Source organism: Sylvia atricapilla, chromosome 2, assembly GCF_009819655.1.
Source record: "Sylvia atricapilla isolate bSylAtr1 chromosome 2, bSylAtr1.pri, whole genome shotgun sequence".
In the NCBI taxonomy this organism is placed as follows: Eukaryota; Metazoa; Chordata; class Aves; order Passeriformes; family Sylviidae; genus Sylvia; species Sylvia atricapilla.
Window position 1 is genome coordinate 105,484,340 of NC_089141.1, and position 19,184 is coordinate 105,503,523.

The following is a 19,184-nucleotide window of genomic DNA, read 5'->3' on the forward strand; positions in this document are numbered from 1 at the left end:
TCAAGGCTGCCAGCTGCCCATAATGATCAAACTTTCCAAAAAGTGAACAGTTTCATTTTGCATATATGGTTAACTGAGTCAGTGCTTTGCAAAAACATTTTTTTGCTTAGCTTGTTTTCTTCAACACACCTGTACTTGGAATAAAACCAAATCAGGCTTTGCTTAGTAGCTACTTGACTCAGAGTGTATCAAAATATACTGCTTTTATAAAGTCTCTAGGGAAAAAAATCAGCCTCTGTTTGTTTAGGGGTTTTAATTTTGTTGTGTTTTTCTGCTCATAAAATGTATTGCTGTTTGTAGCATTGCTGATGACAAGACACTACTATTGGCATCTCTAAGGAAGGCACTCCTATTCAAGCAATTAAGAACCACAGCTCCAGACAGAATACGATTTGGCGTAAATCAACCGACTGTGACTGAACAGAATTACTTTTGCCATAAACCTACAACAAAATTATGATTTCTTCCTGTTGAAAGGGCTAGTCTACCCATCATTCTTCAAACCTTCCCTTTCCTGATGAAAGACCCGGGCACATTTTAAGGGGAAGTATATTTCAGGCGCTGTCATGTCACGCAGTAGACTGTGAGATCATTTGGCCTCTACATCATACATAAATAAGACTCCACTCTACATAAAGAAAGGTGAAATTTTCACCCCAGGATAAGTTTTCAGTATTAACTAATGACTCTTCTCAGAATTCTCCAACAGTAAATGGTAACTGGTTCCTGATGAAAGCCTGTCACAGGTCAAGAAGCCTGGGGCCTTTTCCCAGTAGTGCTGCCTACAACGTAACTCCAGATCAGGAGATACAGCTTATTTGAGAAATTTTCAGTCTTTTTTATTGTCACATACACACAGAGAAAAAAGGAAAAGATAATTTTATCCACTAATGATGAACAGACCACCTAAAATCTGAATCGTGGTCACAGCATAACTCAGTAGCATGAAAAATATACAATATTGAATAGATAGTGGTCATGCTTATTTATTTTAATTTTTAAAATGCAAATTCTTAATATAGTAATGACTAAAGTAACATCCACTTTGAAGGAGACTGCTCTGAGAAAGACATTTTAAAGATCTTTAAAGATCTTTAACATCTCTTCTAACCTAAATGATTCTATGAAATGTTTTATGTTCTAAATTGTATTCTCAAAATCTCCATGTGGAGAAAAACTATTAAATGCATAAACAGAAAATCTAAATAGAAAGACATAACTTATTTCTTAGCCAAGAGGAACACAAATGGATTGTCCAAAAATGTACTGAAGTATTTCTTTAGCATGGTGTTCAGGAGATTGAGATAGAAATATAGACTGCACCCCATTTCTCTCTGGCAACAGACATCAAGAAACAAACATCAAAAGGTATCTTGCTAAAATACAAATGGATATATTAAGATTACAGAAATGCAGGCCAAAAGCAAAAAGTGGGAAAAAAACCCCACTAAGATTTTTTCGTGGGTTTTTTTTTTTTTTTTTCCATTTTCACATATACTTCATTGTGAATTCTACAGCCTTACAGTTCAAAAACCATAAAAATGTATAAATGTAGTTCCATCATTCTGGAAGAAGAAGTAGCCTTCTCTTTTCAGCATCCTGTTCAGTTGTTATTTCTTCCTTTTTTCCCCCCTCTTCACTCTCTCTTCTGGTACTGCTGTCAGCAAAATCTGTTATCCCATAGCATAAAAGACCCTCCAGTCTTCTCAATAAGAATATTTAACTTCAAAACTCTTTTTATATTTTCACATAGTGCAATATCAAAATGCTTTCAAAAGCATCCACAGCCTCAGCAATTAACTTCAACAAGATACATGTCTAGGATAACTTTTCTTTTGAGAAATAAAGATTCTGAGGCAAGAGCCAATTAGTGGAGACACTACACAGTTTCTGTGAAGTTGAGGTTGAGGTCCTTGAGATTTCAGAGCATTCAACAACATGTGTTGAATTGTGCTATTTGAGTTGGAAGGAATTATTAAAATAGGTGGTTTTGCAAAGTCATCTAAAATCTTAGTAGTGAAATTTGTTTGAATAAGCTGAATATCCCATTCACGGCTCTTATGTGGTTTATCCGTTTTGTATTTAAACTCTCCCTAAATGTATTTTAGTTTCTATTAAAGAGGTTCTCCTTCTTCAATGGAAACCACTGCAATGAATATATTTTCAATTTAAAATTAAAACCAACCAAAAGGCTGTTACAGAAAAGGATCAAGTGATTTAATGTTTGGTTGGGTTTTTTTCTTCTTTTTTATAATTCTGTAGTGTAACTACCTTGCTTGTAGCTACATGCTCTGAATAATAAATCAAAAGCTGTGAGTCAGTCAAAATGATAACCAATAATCTCACAATGGGGTTTTTCTCCTCTTCTGAATGAAGAGCTTCAGGTTTATATATTGGGCAGTAATACAGAAAACATTAAAATATTTCCAAAAGAATGGGAACTACCAAGAAGCCCTTCTGAATACTGAAAGCCGTATAGAAAACTTTCTAAACTTTCTTAAATGCTTACAGAGAGCAGAAACTGGGTAGAAGAATAGGATAAAAATCCACTGAGGACTTTTAAATAAAAAGATGCCATCTCCAGTTCAAGAAATTAGCCACAGATCAGTGGAGAATGACTAAGTGAGAATACTCAGACGTAGTCAGATACAATTACTAAAGGGGTGGGCATGAACAAGCTTCTAAATTCTCATTTATAGAGACAATGGACAACTAATATGTAGTTATGTAGCTGCAAAATTCCTAACAGACACTAGTAATTCTGAAATTGTCAGTTAAAAAAAATACAAATGTGCTGTTTCAAAACAATATTCTTATCTATCTATACGCTTTCCTTCTTTCTTACTCAATAGTCATTTTTTTGTCTTCCCCTTTCTGCCTTCTTTTGCTAGCTGAGATCTAGCAAAAAGCAGTTTCTTACTTCTGGAATTCCACATGTGTTGAGATGTATTTATTTATTCATAGTACATTCTTCTAGAAATAAATTAACCATTTTGCTATTCAAATAATTACCAGAATGCTGAAACAAGATCTCCAAATATTTTATCAAATACTTTTTCCTGATATTGCTGATGTGGCAGAAAAGAATTATAGGTACGTTGTGGGTTAAATTTTGCCATGCAATAATATCCTTCCCCATATCACATATAAATGTACTTATAGTCACTAAAATATGCAATGTCACTTTAAGCTGAAGGTACTAAACAGCATATTCATTTCAGTAGCCATCACATATATTCACAGAATGGGAAAAAAAGTCAGGAACAAAGCCAAAGAGTGAAAGGGTAAGTTAAAACTGGGAAAATTAGGAGGCTCAACGTGACTGAGTTAAAAGTTGGTTTAAGCCATCACTGAGAGAGTTTGAGACTGAATTTAAAAGGGACAGGAGAACCATGAAAAAATGAAAAATTGCAAAGATGGCAAGGCATAACTGAAAAAGCATCTCCTTGGTGACGTAGGGAAAACACAAGAGCACTGTGATTAAGAGTGTGAATAGAAGTAAATGAGATCAGAGAAACAATGAAGGTAATTTTTAGGATGAAAAATATTGGACAGAAACTGAATCTATTTTGGAAGGGAGTAGTCAATTATAAATAGACTAGAGGACACTTTTTAAAAAGTAATCATACTGAAAAAAATTATGCTGGGGGCTGGAGTAACATGCAACACATACTGTCCTGTAAAACTGTACTTTGCAATTCATTCAGCAAATGAAATTCAAGTGGGAAAACTTATGGAAGTCATTTATTGTTATCATATCTCAGTATCTTTCAGAATGGACAAAATGCTGTACAATCATTATTTTTGCAGCCTACTGTTAAATTCAAAGACAAGAAGTCCCCTCATCCCACTGATAGTCTTTGACTTGCATCTGAAGTTGCTGCTCTCTGTATGTGATGCTCCTGACACAATCAGTGTATGCATGATGTTTTTTTTTTATTATTTTATAAAGAAATATTTAGGACTTTTTATGTGTCCTTCCTTCTCCCTTTTCTGGTTTGTCTTTGTTTGTTTTTGACAGAAAATAGAATTTTTTAAAAAATTATTCTGTTGGTACTCCATGAGCAATGTATTAGAATACAAAATAGAGAAAAATCAATATTAGATTCAGTTCATTTTTGCAAAAAAATACAGAACTGAAATTGATATGTATTGTCCACCAAATAACGCACAAACCACTTCAAACGACTAGACAGAAGACCTCTAAAATAGAAAGTTAGGAAAATGTTTTATATACTTCTAGAGTGAAGAAGTATAAACCTTAATACATAAAAACTTACAATTGAGAAGCTGATACAAATATCACCAACAGTTTGTAAGTCAATTGTGATTTTGTTCAAATGAAGATAAAAAGCACTTTTGGTAGAAGTTGCAACTACTGTTGGATAGGATTCAAATAACAAACAGAGCAATCTGAAAGATTACGGCAGAAATAAAGAAGGTAGGGAAAATATAAACCTGGAAAACTCCCTAAAGAAACATCAAACTTGCATATCATAATTTCACCTATCTCTACTTTTTGTGGTTTCAACTTTCTCTAAACACACATATATTTATATATTAACAGCAGCTATGCTTTAATTTAAAAGAGATCTTTATTATTTTCTTATTCGGCTTTTTCAAAATACTCTCCAAATGACTTGTAAAAACTTCTCAGAACTAATTCCATAAGTGATTGCTACTGTTTTCAAGTAACCACCTTGATTTTTTTTTTTTAAATTCCATTTTGTACTAATTTAAAACATACACCTGTTTTTTAAAGTTTGATGCCTCCTCACTACTGCTGTTTCTGCTCTAATGACATTACTATCAAACAACTAAAATTTCCTTTTTAATTTTTAAGAATAATTTATTACATCAAAAAATACTTTTGTTTGTTTGTTTTGGGGGTTTTTTTGTTTTGTTTTTTTGGGTTTTTTTGTTTGTTTTTGCTACACCTTAATTAAGTTCTAACAAAACAAATGCCTTCTGTCCAAACACCATGTTGATCCATACAATTTTTACATTTTGGAAGTTCTTATTTTTGCTATGTGTTACTATTATTCCAGGACTGGAATTTCTAAATAAATTGTGAGCATCTAAAAATTGTTTGTTACCCTCCACCTCAAATGTATTTTTCTTTTAAAAAGTATTATTTATTCCTCTTTTTCCCTTAGTTCACTGATCACCACAGGCTAACATGCCTGTATTAATAATACTGCTTAGAATACTTAAAAATCTTAGCAAACTATGCAGCAAAATTCTTCAATACTGAGAGATTACTTTGATGTAGGAAATAAACATGGAAAATCTGAGTATATTTTCCTTTCTATACTTGGATCTAAAGTCTGTATGTGCAAACCAAAACTAAAAAATACCCATTGCAGTACCTTGGAGGGAGACTCTTCTACACAAGCATTACAAGACGCAGCTTCTATTGCATCAAAATCATTGAGTGAAAAAAAGAAATCAGAATTCTCACTATCAGTAGAGATCAGTAATCCAGCCTTTACAAAGGTCACTGCTGCAGGTAAACATGCAGAGCTCCCTGCCACACAAACGTGAACTAACTATCCACAGCACTTCCTGCAGACTTTGAAAACAGACAACTCTAACGGTATTGCTAAATGCAACAGGAAAAAAAAGTTCTCCACTATCTCACGAAGCAATGATTTGAGTAAAAGGACGTTCCAGAAGCAGAAGCTCTCATCGGCTCTGCATAGAAGTGGAGAATTAATTGTTCCTTCACTTCTCAAAACCAAGAGAACCATTTGTAACGCACCAAAAATATTATAGATTTTACCATGAAAAGTATTATATGCAACTGGGGGCATGAAGGTTTTCTCCATAGAAGTCTTAACACTTTCTACTGGAGTAAAACATGAAGCTATTTTCTCAAAGTTACAGCTACACTTGAGCACAGGCATTTTTAGGGCACAATGCATACTCTGCACACATTTTTTTTGAGGCTATCTTAATTAAAAACCTTCATTGGTTTTATTTGAGATGAATAGAATTCAACTAAATGATGGTGCAAGACAGGGCAGGAAATTTAATCAAATTACATAGAAGTATTGTAATTAAAACTCAAGGAGTTTTAATTGGAAAATGCAATCCTTAATGTTTTAATAATATCCATGCATGTTTAACCAACACTGCAGGTAATCCTATAAAAGCCATTACATGTTGAAGTGAATTTATCCTGTCACACTGCACAGAAAGTCAGACAGGGAAAGACAGGATGAAACTGCTGGGGCCAAGGAAGTTCCTCTCATTGATGAAAGCCAGCAAACCCATTGAGAATGAGGAGACCCTAAACTAAACTTTCTCTCCTATTCCTGAGCACATGAACAAAATGTGCTGCTGCTGCTACATCAATACTGCACGATTTCTTTGGATTAGGGTTTTCTTCTCATGTTCGTAATAATTCTCAATGGGACAGACAAAAATATTATTAGATTAGCATATAACCAGAAAATGTCATCTTTGAAAGTTTTTTTTAAATTTTACTAATTTCAAATCTATATAAATTAATGAGTAATAAAAGTTCTAAATAAACTAAGTTTTAAAATAAAATAATATCTAAAATTATGAAGCAAGATTTCATCCTACTATTAAGAAGTTCATGTGCTATACAGAGATAAGAAAATTTTAACAATAATGCTCTTTATAATGATGCTGTAATTTTATCTCTATAAAACTACTTTAAAATGCTTTTGTGGGCTAAACTGTCCTGATCTGAGAAGTATTTCAAAAGACGTGAGCTTTATATTGATTTTTTTTTGCATTTCAGAGATTTTAATAGGTGCAATGCATGAATGCAAAGATTGCTTTCTCAATCTCAGGCTAAATTAACTTTTTGTGTGTGCATAATGTGAAAGGCCTTTCTTAGGTGTTTGAAATGGGGATGCATAACAACTTCAAATTCTACAAATCCTCAAATTACTTTAACTTCACTCCTCAGATTAGGAAAAAATGAAGACCAGTCTGTTTACCAGTAAGGACTTTCACTGATATAATGTCTTATATTTTATCTAGCCCTTCCTTTGCATCAAATCCACTGCTGATACAAGCAATTCTGCATGGTTGCCTAAACTCTACAGGCCAGAAGGAGGATTCAAATTTACTAATTTACCATTTTTCGTATTATGGATATACAAAAAAAAAAAAAAAAATCACACTAAATAAATATCTTTCCTTTTTTATTGTATCTGCACCCATCTTCAACACACCATACACATACTTTATGTTCAAAGACTGAATGGCAGAAAATTACTTAAAAGAACATTTTTAAATACAATACATCCTATATATCTTATTGTAGGCCTTGAACTATTGAGCTATTTAGCAACCATAGAAAAGATGTTTCTTTCCAAAATAAGAGTGGCAAAAATACTTGAAACTGCAAAATTCAGTGAAATTAAGTGAATCTTCTCACTCATATTAGCAAGGTTTTATATTTGGCAAGATCAGATTTTCAGTACAGGTTAGAACTTTAAAAACAAGCTTCTTTAAAAAAGAAGCAGTTGCATCACTGTTCAAATTTGAAATTAAGACACTCTTGTTAAGTGTGCTTTTCAAAAAAAAAAAAGGCAAAATACAGATGGAACTTAAAATAGCACTGAAGCTAGTTAAAAGCACCTAAAAATAACCTGTGAGAACAAAAAAAGACAGTTAAGGCAATAGTCAAGACAAAAGTTATCTCATTGAACGTATGTACATTTGTCTTTTTAAAAATATATTCACCAATAATGTAATCAGGAAATTACTGGTATAACATGTTTCTAACAGGAAAAAAATATACAGAAACCTTCCACTTTAAAAGTAATGCAAATCTAGTTTACTTATGAGAAAGCAGTTTTGTTCTTAAATATTTCCAACCAGTTATAGGTACACTCATGGTTATGACATTATCAATTTATTTGCTTACTGGATTCAATCTGAATATACAGCAGATGTATTTTATATAGGAATTTTAACTTTATAAAAAAGTTAACTTTATATGTTGCCCTTTCTTATCAGTCAGTAACTAATACACTAACAGATCACATGGGAAATTCCATGTTACATTTCCAGTGCCCCTTGTTAAACAAGCTTTACAGCTATTTTAAGGAAAAAAATATGTTTGATGAACTCTAATATAAAAAAAATAGATGTTTCTCTCAAGTATTTTTTGAGGTCAATTAAAGCAAAAGTTAAAATGGGATGGGAAAGTCAGTAAGTTATCACTTTTTATGACAAACTGAAGAATTTCCATTACCCATTAGAGGTGGAAAAACCCTCACATTCATTAGTGAATGAAAACAGCATCTTGTACAGGGTTTAGATAACTGTGCAAAGATGTTGGGAGCAGAGGCAGTTGAAAGCCTGAAATTGAACTTCTGAGCTCCTGGGCTGTTTCCTGCTACTTACCAGCTACAAGCAGCTGGAACTGGTTGTAAATTTTGCTAAAAAATGGTCTAGACATGGTTTAGCATGCTCTAAATGCTGCCGTTATTGAAGAGGAAGAAGACAGATGCACTCCTGGTGAGGCTCATCATAAGTTGTGCTTCTGCCCAGAGACTGTTGGGACTGGGAAAGCTGCAGTCTTATGGTTATGCAAAGATCACCTGCTGATGAAAAGAAGCATCCTGAAAATAGTTTGTGTCAGGGAAGAGAATGGGATTTGGAAATAAAATGGAAAGATGCTGACTAGAAGAAGGATCCTGGAAGTAAGAAAAGATCATGCAGATCAGAGAATTAGAGTATCTCAAATCAGGATGGATTGATAACATCTCCTTGCTCCTCACAGGACTACATAAAATTAAATCATAGGACTAAGAGCAACATCCAGACTCTGCTTGAACTTTTACAGGCTATGACCACTTCACTGGAGAGCCAGTTCCTCTCACTGACCATCCTCTCAGTGAAGAGCCCTTTCCTCATGCCCACTCTGAACTTCCCCTGATGCAGCTTCACAGCATTTCCTCCTGTGCTGCTGCTGGTCAACAGAGAGATGTGTGGAGAAAAGTAGCAGGTGATGCCTAAGAATTTTGGGCAGTAATGTCCAACATCTGTAAATGCAAAGCAGTGTCAGAGCTCAGCCTGATGGCTGGATCAGCCACCTCTGCCCTGGCAGGGAAGTTGAGACCTCACGAGCTCTGCTCTGGGGAAAACCAAATGAATGAGTGTGTGAAATAAATCTAACTAAAAGCTCTGATATGTTGAAAACTAGATCCACTACAGGTTATCACTTACCCATGAGAGTACTAACGTTTTTTACAACAATAACTCTTGAAAAAGAATCTATAGTAAACATTCAAACAAACAAAAAAACCCACCCACAAACAACCCCCCACACACAGGAAGCAAATTTAGAACTGCTGCTGGTGTCTACACACAAAGCAGTGACAGGAAACAACTGCCACCTTGACAGACCTCCAGGCTCAGACAAGAAGTCATCTATTTTCCAGACCTGTTATTGAAAATATAAAAATATATAGACACACTTGAAAATGTTTGCTTCATCGTTTTTCAAACTATGCCTTGAACACATAGCATCCAAGAGAGCTTTCTAAGAAATCCAGAAGATTTGCACTTGGCTTCATTTTTCTATCTCTGCATTTCCTTGTTCTGACCTCTGGTGGCAATTTTTGCTATTTTATTATGCTTAGCCTAAATCCTAGATGTGGTGGGTTGATGTCCTCTAGAATTATTTAACTGGGGATTATACTTAGCTCTACAGAAACAGTTCCTAGCTTTCTGAAAGTTTCTATTTAAATGAGAATACCTAGGCTAACCTGGGACTATCATTATACTTGTTGCCCAAGTTATATCGGTCATGTTCTAATGACTAAATGTGCAGATGATTCAGTATTTCTGAAGTTTCCTGAATTTTACTTTAAATTATGCCATAAATCCCCCCATTGCTGACACAATGGGATATTTTCTGTAATAAGTATCTTACATATGCAGTATTACCAAGAAGTTGGAACAAAACTTCTTTTTGGCTTTAATTAATTGTTTGCTGATGCCTTTCCAAAAGAGGACTTTACCATAAAGCTAGACAGGACAGTATTTAGATCACAGCTTCTACGTAAAGCAAAGATCTGGTTTAGTACAAAAGAGAGCAATAAAACAATCCTGTGACACTGTACCACTAAATTCTGTGGCACAAATGAACCCTGAAGAGTCCCAAAGGAGGTCTCTCAGCAGTTTTAAAGAAGTTAAATTGTGGGCAGAAGACCAAGAGTGTGGCAAATTAAGGGTTAGAAAACCACCATTCTCAAGGGCAAGATTTCCAGAAGGGCTCTGTGCTGTGGGAATAAATTCAACTTTTATAAGGAGCTTTTAATGACTTTTAAAGTTAATTATTATAGTTATGAACTGACTGACAAAGTCCCATACAGAAACTTGGTAAAATCCACACAACCCCCCCAGAAAACACAAGCAAACAGCACTACAATACTTCTGTAAAACACAAGTAATGACTAGATGGTTAGGAAATTCTCACAAACTAATAATGACAAGGTTGAAGCCCGAGGTGAAGCCCTTAATTTTTAGCACCCAAATCAAATCATTACGTGCCAGTGAATACTGTCCTCATTTACCACTGCTTCAGCTCATATTATTTCAATTCAAATATACTGGACCTTGTCAGTTTACATGTTAAGAGTAATTCAGCACACAAACGGTATTTTATACAATGTGGAATGAAGAAAACATAACTCCTGCCAAAAGAATAAAAATCTACAACCATAGAGATCAATGGGCTTGATTTTGAATAGATAATTTAAGGTAGCCAAACTCAGAGACTCACCTTTCTGACAAAACCTGCCAGAAGCTTATTTAGAGAACTGCCAGTCTCAAAATACTCAGATTTTGTTCATCCTCATTTATTCAATGCTTGTATTTTCAGCATTGTTTTTTCAAAAGGAATAGAGGTGCTCTCACTCAGTTTGCAGATGACACTGAGCTGGGTTGGTGTGTTGATCTGCTGGAGGGTGGAAGGCCCTGCAGAGGGATCTGGACAGGCTGATTGATGGGCCATTGCATGAAGTTTAACAAGGCAAAGTGCCAAGTTCTGCACCTGGGTCACAACAACCCCAGGAAAATCTTGAAGCTTAGGACAGTGCCTGGAAAGGTGCCCAGAGGAAAAGCAGCTGGAGGTGCTGGTCCACAGCAGCTGAACATGATCCAGGTGTGCCCAGGGGCCAGGAAGGCCAATGGCACCTGGCCTGGATCAGCAATGGTGTGGCAGCAGAACCTGGGCAGGGATTGTCCCCCTGTGCTGGGCACTGGTGAGGCCACACTCAAATCCTGTGTCCAGTTTTGATCTCTCACACCAAGAAAGGCATTGAGGGGCTGGAGGGAGTCCAGAGAAGGGAACAGAGCTGGGGAAGGGTCTGGAGCACAGGTCTGATGAGGAGCAGCTGAGGGAGCTGGGGATGCTCAGCCTGGAGAAAAGGAGGCTCTGGGGAAAACCTTGGGGACCTTACCACTTTCTACAGGTATTTGAAGACAGTTTGTAGTGAGGTGGAGGTTGGCCTCTTCTCCCACCTAACGACAGATAGAAGAGGATGAAATCACTTCAAGTTGTGCCAGGAGCGGTTCAGATTGGACATTGGGAAAAAATTTGTTACTGTAAGGGGTTATCAATCACCAGAACAGTCTCCCCAGGGAAGTGGTAGAGTCACCACCCTGAAGAGATTTAAAATACCTGGAGATGTGGCGCTTAGAAACGTGGTTTTGTGGTGGACTTGTCAGTGTTAGGATAAGTTGGACTCGTATTTAAGTGTCTTTTGCAAACTAAATGATTCTGTATCCTAGGAAGTTTCTTTTCCAGATGCTTCAGTGTTTCACAATTTCTTTTTTTACCTTGAACCCATTTAAGTCTGTGTATTTTATGTTCTGTGGAGGTAGCAAGAAAAAATGAAAGCAGTGAGATAGGAGTTTTGCCTGGGATCAATACTAGGAACTGCTCTGATAAACCAAAATGGAAAGTAAACACAGCACTCTTCTTGGTCTGGTGTTCAAAGAGATAAATCAATAACACAAACCCCAGTGCTTTCATAAATATAAACAGAAGATAATGAGTAGTTTTAAATGAGGATTTTAAAATGTCTCAGAAAATTAACTTGAGGATCCTTTTATTTGTACATTAAGATGGATATTTGTAAGTGAAGCCTTATTACAGAGAACACATTCAAGACAAAATACAGACCTGCAAATTCAGACAAGCCTTCTGGCCAAGCAGTAACTGCCATCCAAAAACTGTCAACATAAATATTTTCTGTTGGACCTTTTTTTAGTGTTCATTCAGGAAATTGAAGGATTCAGGTTTGAGAAGCGGATTCCTGTGCCAAAATCTTCATGAGTTTATAAACATTAAGTAAACAAGGTAAAGGAGGAAAACTTTTCTTGAATTTTAGCAGAAAAACTGCTATTCATGTTACCTCTGCCATTTGAAAATGCTGCACTGGTTCAACCAGAAATAGTGAAGCACTGACTGAACAAGGAGGCACTGGGTGAATAGATTTGCAGAGCAATGGTTATCTTTGAATCTGAGAAATGTCACAGTTAAAAAAAGCAAAACTTGTCTTGCCACAATTTGCACAATGGAAATACTAGATCTTGCAAATACCCTCCTGAATGACAGAGTAAGAATTCAGAAAGGACGGGTGAATTTGAAGGCACACAAGTTGTGAACTTCCTAGGAAGATTGAAGATAAGAAGTGAAATGTGACATAAAAGAATAGACAAGGATAGAAGATAGAAGAGAAAGAACTTTGACAAATGATGGTGTGAAAGGAAATGTTATTCCTTCTTGCAAATATGGAGCTCAGAGAATCACAGCTCACATGTCTTAAAATTTCTGACAACTGACATATGAAGCAAATGTATTACATGCATCAATAGCTATACTTGGAAAAAAAATCATGATCAAAATATTTGGAAAGAGGTCTTATTTAATTATGGTTATTTGGGGGAAATTGTAATATTCAAGTCCTATAAGCTGAAAGTTTACAGAGATTAAGAAAAAAAGAATGATTCTATGATTTCAACATAAGACCAAAATACTTTGTGAAAATTGCTTCTCCATGACAGCACTGAAAATACTATGGAAACTGGCAGGCCACAATCGACTAATAAACTTTTCTTGGATAACTAGAAAAAAAAGAGAGTCAGTTTACAAAACTTTAAAAAATCCAAGAGAAAAAAAATGTTGAATTCCTCTTTATTTTTTTATTGCAGTCTCCTAGAGAAGTAGATTTAACTGAAAATCTTAAAACAGTTGCATTATTTATAATGGTAACAAAAATCATAATATAGGTGGCAGAAAATTGAAAGGTCACTAAGAAGTGAAAAGGAAATAATAATTATTTTATTTAGTTAAAATAAATGGGAATATTAAGTTACACTAGACCCATGTATCTGGAGAAAAAAAAATCAACCACTATCTAATTATAAACTTGCTTTAATAGGTAGACAACAGCTCTTTTTTAAGAGATACATAGCTCAAGGCAAAAAATAACCAATGACTAAGAATTCCATATATTGACTTGGGATAATAATTGTTATTATTTGTAATTCAAGTTTATCTTGATTATAATGAGAATTTGCCCAGTGGTTTTCACAAAGGATTCTTAAGTTAATGCTTTCCATTTATTAATAGCTGTTGTGACTGTAGCACAATATGGCTCAGACTTTGATTAGGTCTTCAGCTTCTGCCAAATTGAATTATAATATTATTGCATTAATTATTTAATGGAAGTGTAATAGATGAAGTTTCCAAATTCAGGAAGAAGAGACCTGAAAACTGGAATGGAAGATGAGAAATAAATAAACTAATTATATCTTAGTGAATTTCAACAACTATGCTTTGTAGAAATGACTTTATTTCAGTTTATGCATTACTTTTGATGGTGGAGGTGCTGACAAAATCTACAACTGATCACAAGGAAACTATCTCAAGGAAAAGAAACAAAAACTATCATATATAATAACTTTTCATTACTCTAAAATATCTGTATAGTGTTTAATTAGAACAAAACAATTATGATAATTTTAAACATCTTATTTCAAAGCTGTGTGACTCATCACTGCAACACATTTGATATTAGAATAATGTAGCAGGGCTCATTCTTGTGTGCACAGGGTTTCTGTCCTAGAGTATTTAGAAGTCATTATTCAATAAAATATCTGTCACTTGAATAGTAGATTTGAATACTCAGTGCTGAATAGAAGTATAATTTTGCAGTAGATTTTTAGATGTTAGACAGAATTAAGTACCCAGAGGCAAACTCAAACTGTAGCGCCACATACACACAGATCTTTTCTCCCTGAAGTAATGAAAGGAAAGCACATTGCAGTACACAATATGACCTTTGGGTCTCATACTTGTCAAAAGTTATAAAAATTCAACTACTGAAATTCTCATTATAAGGATTACTTGAAGTAAGTTTTATTAAACCACCTCAGCTACTTGAAAGTAAAAAATGAAATAAAATAAATAAGTAAAAATCGAATATAACCCCTTAACCTCAGTACCAGCAAGATGCCATTTGTGAAAAAAATGACCAACTGTTGCAATCTAATAATCCAGGGTTAAATTTAATGCTCATTTCACCTTTCTTTCCAACTACAATAACCTCCTGAGAAATACCATCACTTACTATTTTCTGTAATAGGAAGGGTCAGAAAAAGAAAGAGAAAGCCAGCAGCTTTTTTTTTTTTTCTTTCTATAACTAAACCTGAGGCTGCAATATAGATGTCAAATATGGCTTATGTTAGATTTGTTCTTCTAATACATTTTCAAGGCAATGTATGTACTATTTTCAAAAATGAATGAACAAAGAAGGAAGTTTATGATTCTAAACCAGCAGTGATTGAATGTTAATCATCCCCTGCAATCAGCACAACAGCTATTGCCAGCCATGCAGAAATACACAGGAAAAATGTAACCACTCGACAGAAAAAAGTCCTGGACAAAGCACGTCATTAAGTTCACGTAGAAGCAAAATGCACAAGCTCTTTCACTCCAAGCATGAGCTTAACAGAACAACTCTCTAAAAAAAATTACAACATTGACAGACCTGTGGAGGAACCTGCCTCCTTTTTTGGTCAGGGGATGTGACATAGACAGCTTGTGCATACGCGTAACTTTTGAACCGCTGTTTAGGAGAAGGCGAAGGTCCCTGGGGTACACTGACTGTGATCTACGAATAAATTAGAACGTACACGTGGGTAGGAGCATAGACTGTAGAAGGAAATATTGATTTTAAGAGCAACTGAAGAAAAGGAAGCAGGAAGGTCATTTTTTCAAGGACAGTGTTGGTATTCAGCAGGCAAAATGCGATGGTATTAAGGAAACCTCTCATTTAATCTGACACCCTCACCGAAAGCAACAAACTGTCAGGACTCAACACCAGCAGAATACCAATGTAAACTGAAGCTTCTTTATAACTTACAAGCAGAGGCTCAAAAAGCAAGTGATCTTTTGTCACATCTTGAATAAACAGAGCCCATACTTATCTGTTAAGTACTCTAAAAGAGAATGAGCATCCCATACCTAACATATCGACTAAATGCAGACAAGTAAACAAGGTATAAAATGCACTAAACACTTCACCAGAGGCTGTCTGATGGTTTCAGTTAAAAAAAAACTCTGACAATGCTATCATAAATTAACTCCAAATATTATATGAGTTTTTGAGAGGAGAACAGTAAACTGAGATCATTTTAAAATACAAGTAATTGTAAATAAAATGCTAAAAAATTAAAAATATATCATGACTATGGAGAAATATCAATGCCTAGTGTCTAAAAAGGTAAGTATTTTCTATCTGCTTTTAAATGTAAGCCTCCTTAAATTTGTTTTTCCTTGAGGCATCCTGCCACCATCAAAATTCACAATGGTATGTAACTGAAGTGCAAAGCAATTAATGAATAGTAATTTTTAAAGCAGTCCAGTGTGAAATGAAAACCAGTATGAAAGTACATGCAGATAAGTACATTTGATCTGCCTGAGGTGAAGAGGCTTTGCCCATTTTACCCATAGGGTTTTTGCCTTTAAGTGGCCATTTGACATCAAACTCACGGGGTAGGCAGGGAAACAACCATTTTAGAGCAGCAAGATGAAAGCAGAAAAGTGAAACTCACTTCTTGTGAAAAATGCTGTTCATGTACTTCTATGTGCTCTTCTCTAGTGACCCTTGAGTGACGTGGCAACATCTCCACCTCCCTGATGGCTTCCATGGTGACTTTCTGGGGCAGGACTTGAAAGAGTGAAGTCACATACATCAAGATGGACTTTTTATCTGGACAGGCAGTTGCAACATCTGGAAGGCAAATTAACATGTGTCATTTCAGTTTCCACATTCGGCATGAGAAATAGCCAATTAGTTTAATGGAAAATTGATAGACTAATGAACAATCTATCGTCCACATGAATACTCTAGAGACTAATTAGAAGTTAATCAGTTCCAAAATTGCAGAAGAAACTTGCATATCAATGAGAAGAAGCCAAAGTTTATACAGGTAATGTTATCTCATTCAGTGTGACCTTTCTATGTATATCTCTTGTGTCAAAATGCAATTTGACACTGTGATCCCCATTAAGCAGGACTAGACATAAGAAAAAGTGTATTTTCTAGTGCTGTATAAATACTGCAATTTTTTAAAAGTAAGGACAACCTCATTTTCATTTTCCGTTCTCCCCACATCATTTAGCCACTGAAAGGAACAATGATGTAGGGGGAGAAAAGAAATTACCAGTTTTTCTTGTGAATGGGTTCATAAAAACCAATGATTGTAGTCAAACCACAATAAAGCTACATAGTTTTTATATTCTACTTAGTCTTGCATTCTTCATGAAATCTGTGGAACATCAAAGGAACATGGTATTCACAGGCATTAAAAAACATAATAGAAAAACTATTAAAAAAAAAACACCACACCAAAAAAAAACCCCCAAAAACAAATAACAAAACTCAAAAAACCCCACAAAAAAAAAAAAACAAAACAAAAAAAACATAAAAACAAAAAAACAACCAAACAAAAAAACCCCAAAGAACCCAAACAAACAAACAAACAAAACCACCAAGAAAACCCACCAAAAAAAAAAAAAACCCACCCTGTAAAATCTCTATGGTCTTCAGCAGTCAGTACAAGAAACTTTGCATGAACACAAAGATGACTTCAGCTTTTGCACACTGTTATACATCAGCAGTAAAAGCATTTTCCCTGACTCAACAATTCAAGTCAATAACGATTTGTAAAAATGTAAGACATATGGCAGCCCTTTGATATAGTTACTTTGTTATTTGCCATTGACGCCTACTTCCTACACTCAGTCTAGTGAATCAAGATGTAAAAGGACAGATGTACAAGAAATTTATCATTAATTCCATAAATGTTTTAACATGAGTGCTGGCAGAAAGCCAAGAACTATGAGTTTTTACTCTTGTCTTAGATCAATCCTGTCTCAGCTAAGATTTGAGTTCACAGAAAAAATAAAATAAATCAATGATTCTGCAACGTGGCATCTCATTCTCTCTGCCTAGAATGTGGAATGAACATGAGGGAAGGCACTTTGCATTAAAAGCTGCACATATATTTCAAAATTAAGAAAAGGCATTCTTTCAATAATTTTGGTTTGGCTTTCTGACCCATCTCCATATCTTTGCTTGATACTTTATGAGAGAAAGCTGAAGATTTAGTTCTACTTAGCACTGGCTGGAAAAATGGCATATCCCTTCTAACATTCCCACTTCCATAAAATAAGTACTTTACTATAAGCATCTTCTTGTCTTCTCTTGAATATTCTAGCACTATTTTTTTATATTTAGTGTACACCAGTAATTGATGTTTACATGAATATCCATGCCTTCCTATGGGGAAGAGTATACACTGAAACAGTACCAGCTGTGATTTTTCTATTGTTTGTTCATTATTTTCCTTTTCAAAATGTCCTGTTAACCAAATGGGCAAATATCTTATCGTTTATCTACAAAAATATCTCACACAATAAATAAAATTAGCACCTAACAAATAATATACATGCCAAAAATTGTTTACCCATTCTATGTGACAAATAAAAAGCACACATGAAGCTGTCAAAATCAACTGGCAAATAAGAAAGGATTTAATTATTTAATCACAATAAATAGCTAAACAAACATAGTTGCAAAGCCTGGAATATCAATCTTTCTCTCAAAAGTCTTTTTTTGGGGATCCTGAATTATTAGAGCAGGATTGAATTCGCTATACTTTGTCTTCATATTTTCTTCTTTTGAACCCTACCCTCATGTAATATATTTATCACCTACTGAGTCTGATGGCTATTTGAAACAAAAAAGAAACAAAGAAACAAAATTACCTTCCAAGATCCTAACTATATGTGCTTCTCCTGAAAATATATTTACCCCTGACCATTTAGAGAGATTTAGTCTGTCCAGGGAACATCTCCAGTCAAACTCAAAAAATACAGACAAATCAAACAAAACACTTTCTTTGATATATGGACCAAAATGTCTGTGTCTAAGCAGACAGCACAAGAGCTCTATTTTGCCCATAAATTCTAATGTAAAGAAATATTCTCTTTATCTAGAAAAGCAATTACTTGGTAACAAGTACCAAAAGAGCAGAAAGAATCTGAGTTCACCCCAGAACATTTAAATCATTAAATAAAACCCAAATCCACTGCTGTTTAAATGCAGTTGCCTTTAAAGGGTTATTACAGGTTTAATTTGGGAAGCAATTTGCCTGATAAAAGTTTGCTGCAGCTTGATTTTTATTAGCAAATATTATTTGTTTTCTGATGAACATAGCTACAGGTTTGACTGTTTGTTAAAGATGACCACGATAAAACTCAAGTGTTCTGAAACTAATTGCTTTCCAAATATACCAAATTCTTCAAAAAGTGATCCAGCAGCCAAGTTTTATCAGCCTTACAGTTCACAAGTGGTTTAATTCCTGCACCTATATGTCTGGTCAATGATCACACCAGTGCTAACATCAAGGGATGAGTGAAAATGAGGATGATATAAAACACAGAAATAAGTACCATACCAAAAAGTACAGGTCTAGCAACACAAACAAAACCCAGCCTTTTCCTACAGTGTTACATTATGTATACAAAGCCACACATAGAGCACAAGTTATAAGTGTTTATGGAAATGTTTCTTAAAATTTTCAAATACACAGCTACTAATATAATTGTTCCT

At 34.8% G+C, this 19,184-nt stretch overlaps 1 protein-coding gene across 9 annotated transcripts in view; it reads right to left on the bottom strand.

Moving 5' to 3' along the window:
* Positions 1-19,184, bottom strand: part of DMD (dystrophin) — a 978,823-nt gene that overhangs the window by 720,106 nt on the left and 239,533 nt on the right. For 7 of the 9 annotated variants that reach the window (XM_066314017.1, XM_066314022.1, XM_066314019.1 and 4 more), the window contains 2 exons: positions 16,120-16,298; positions 15,054-15,176 (listed from right to left, as the gene is read on the bottom strand). In XM_066314017.1, coding sequence (XP_066170114.1) covers positions 15,054-15,176; positions 16,120-16,298 — 302 coding nt within the window. The remainder of the gene's footprint in view (positions 1-15,053; positions 15,177-16,119; positions 16,299-19,184) is intronic. The other 2 variants (XM_066314023.1, XM_066314021.1) reach the window with 1 other exon arrangement.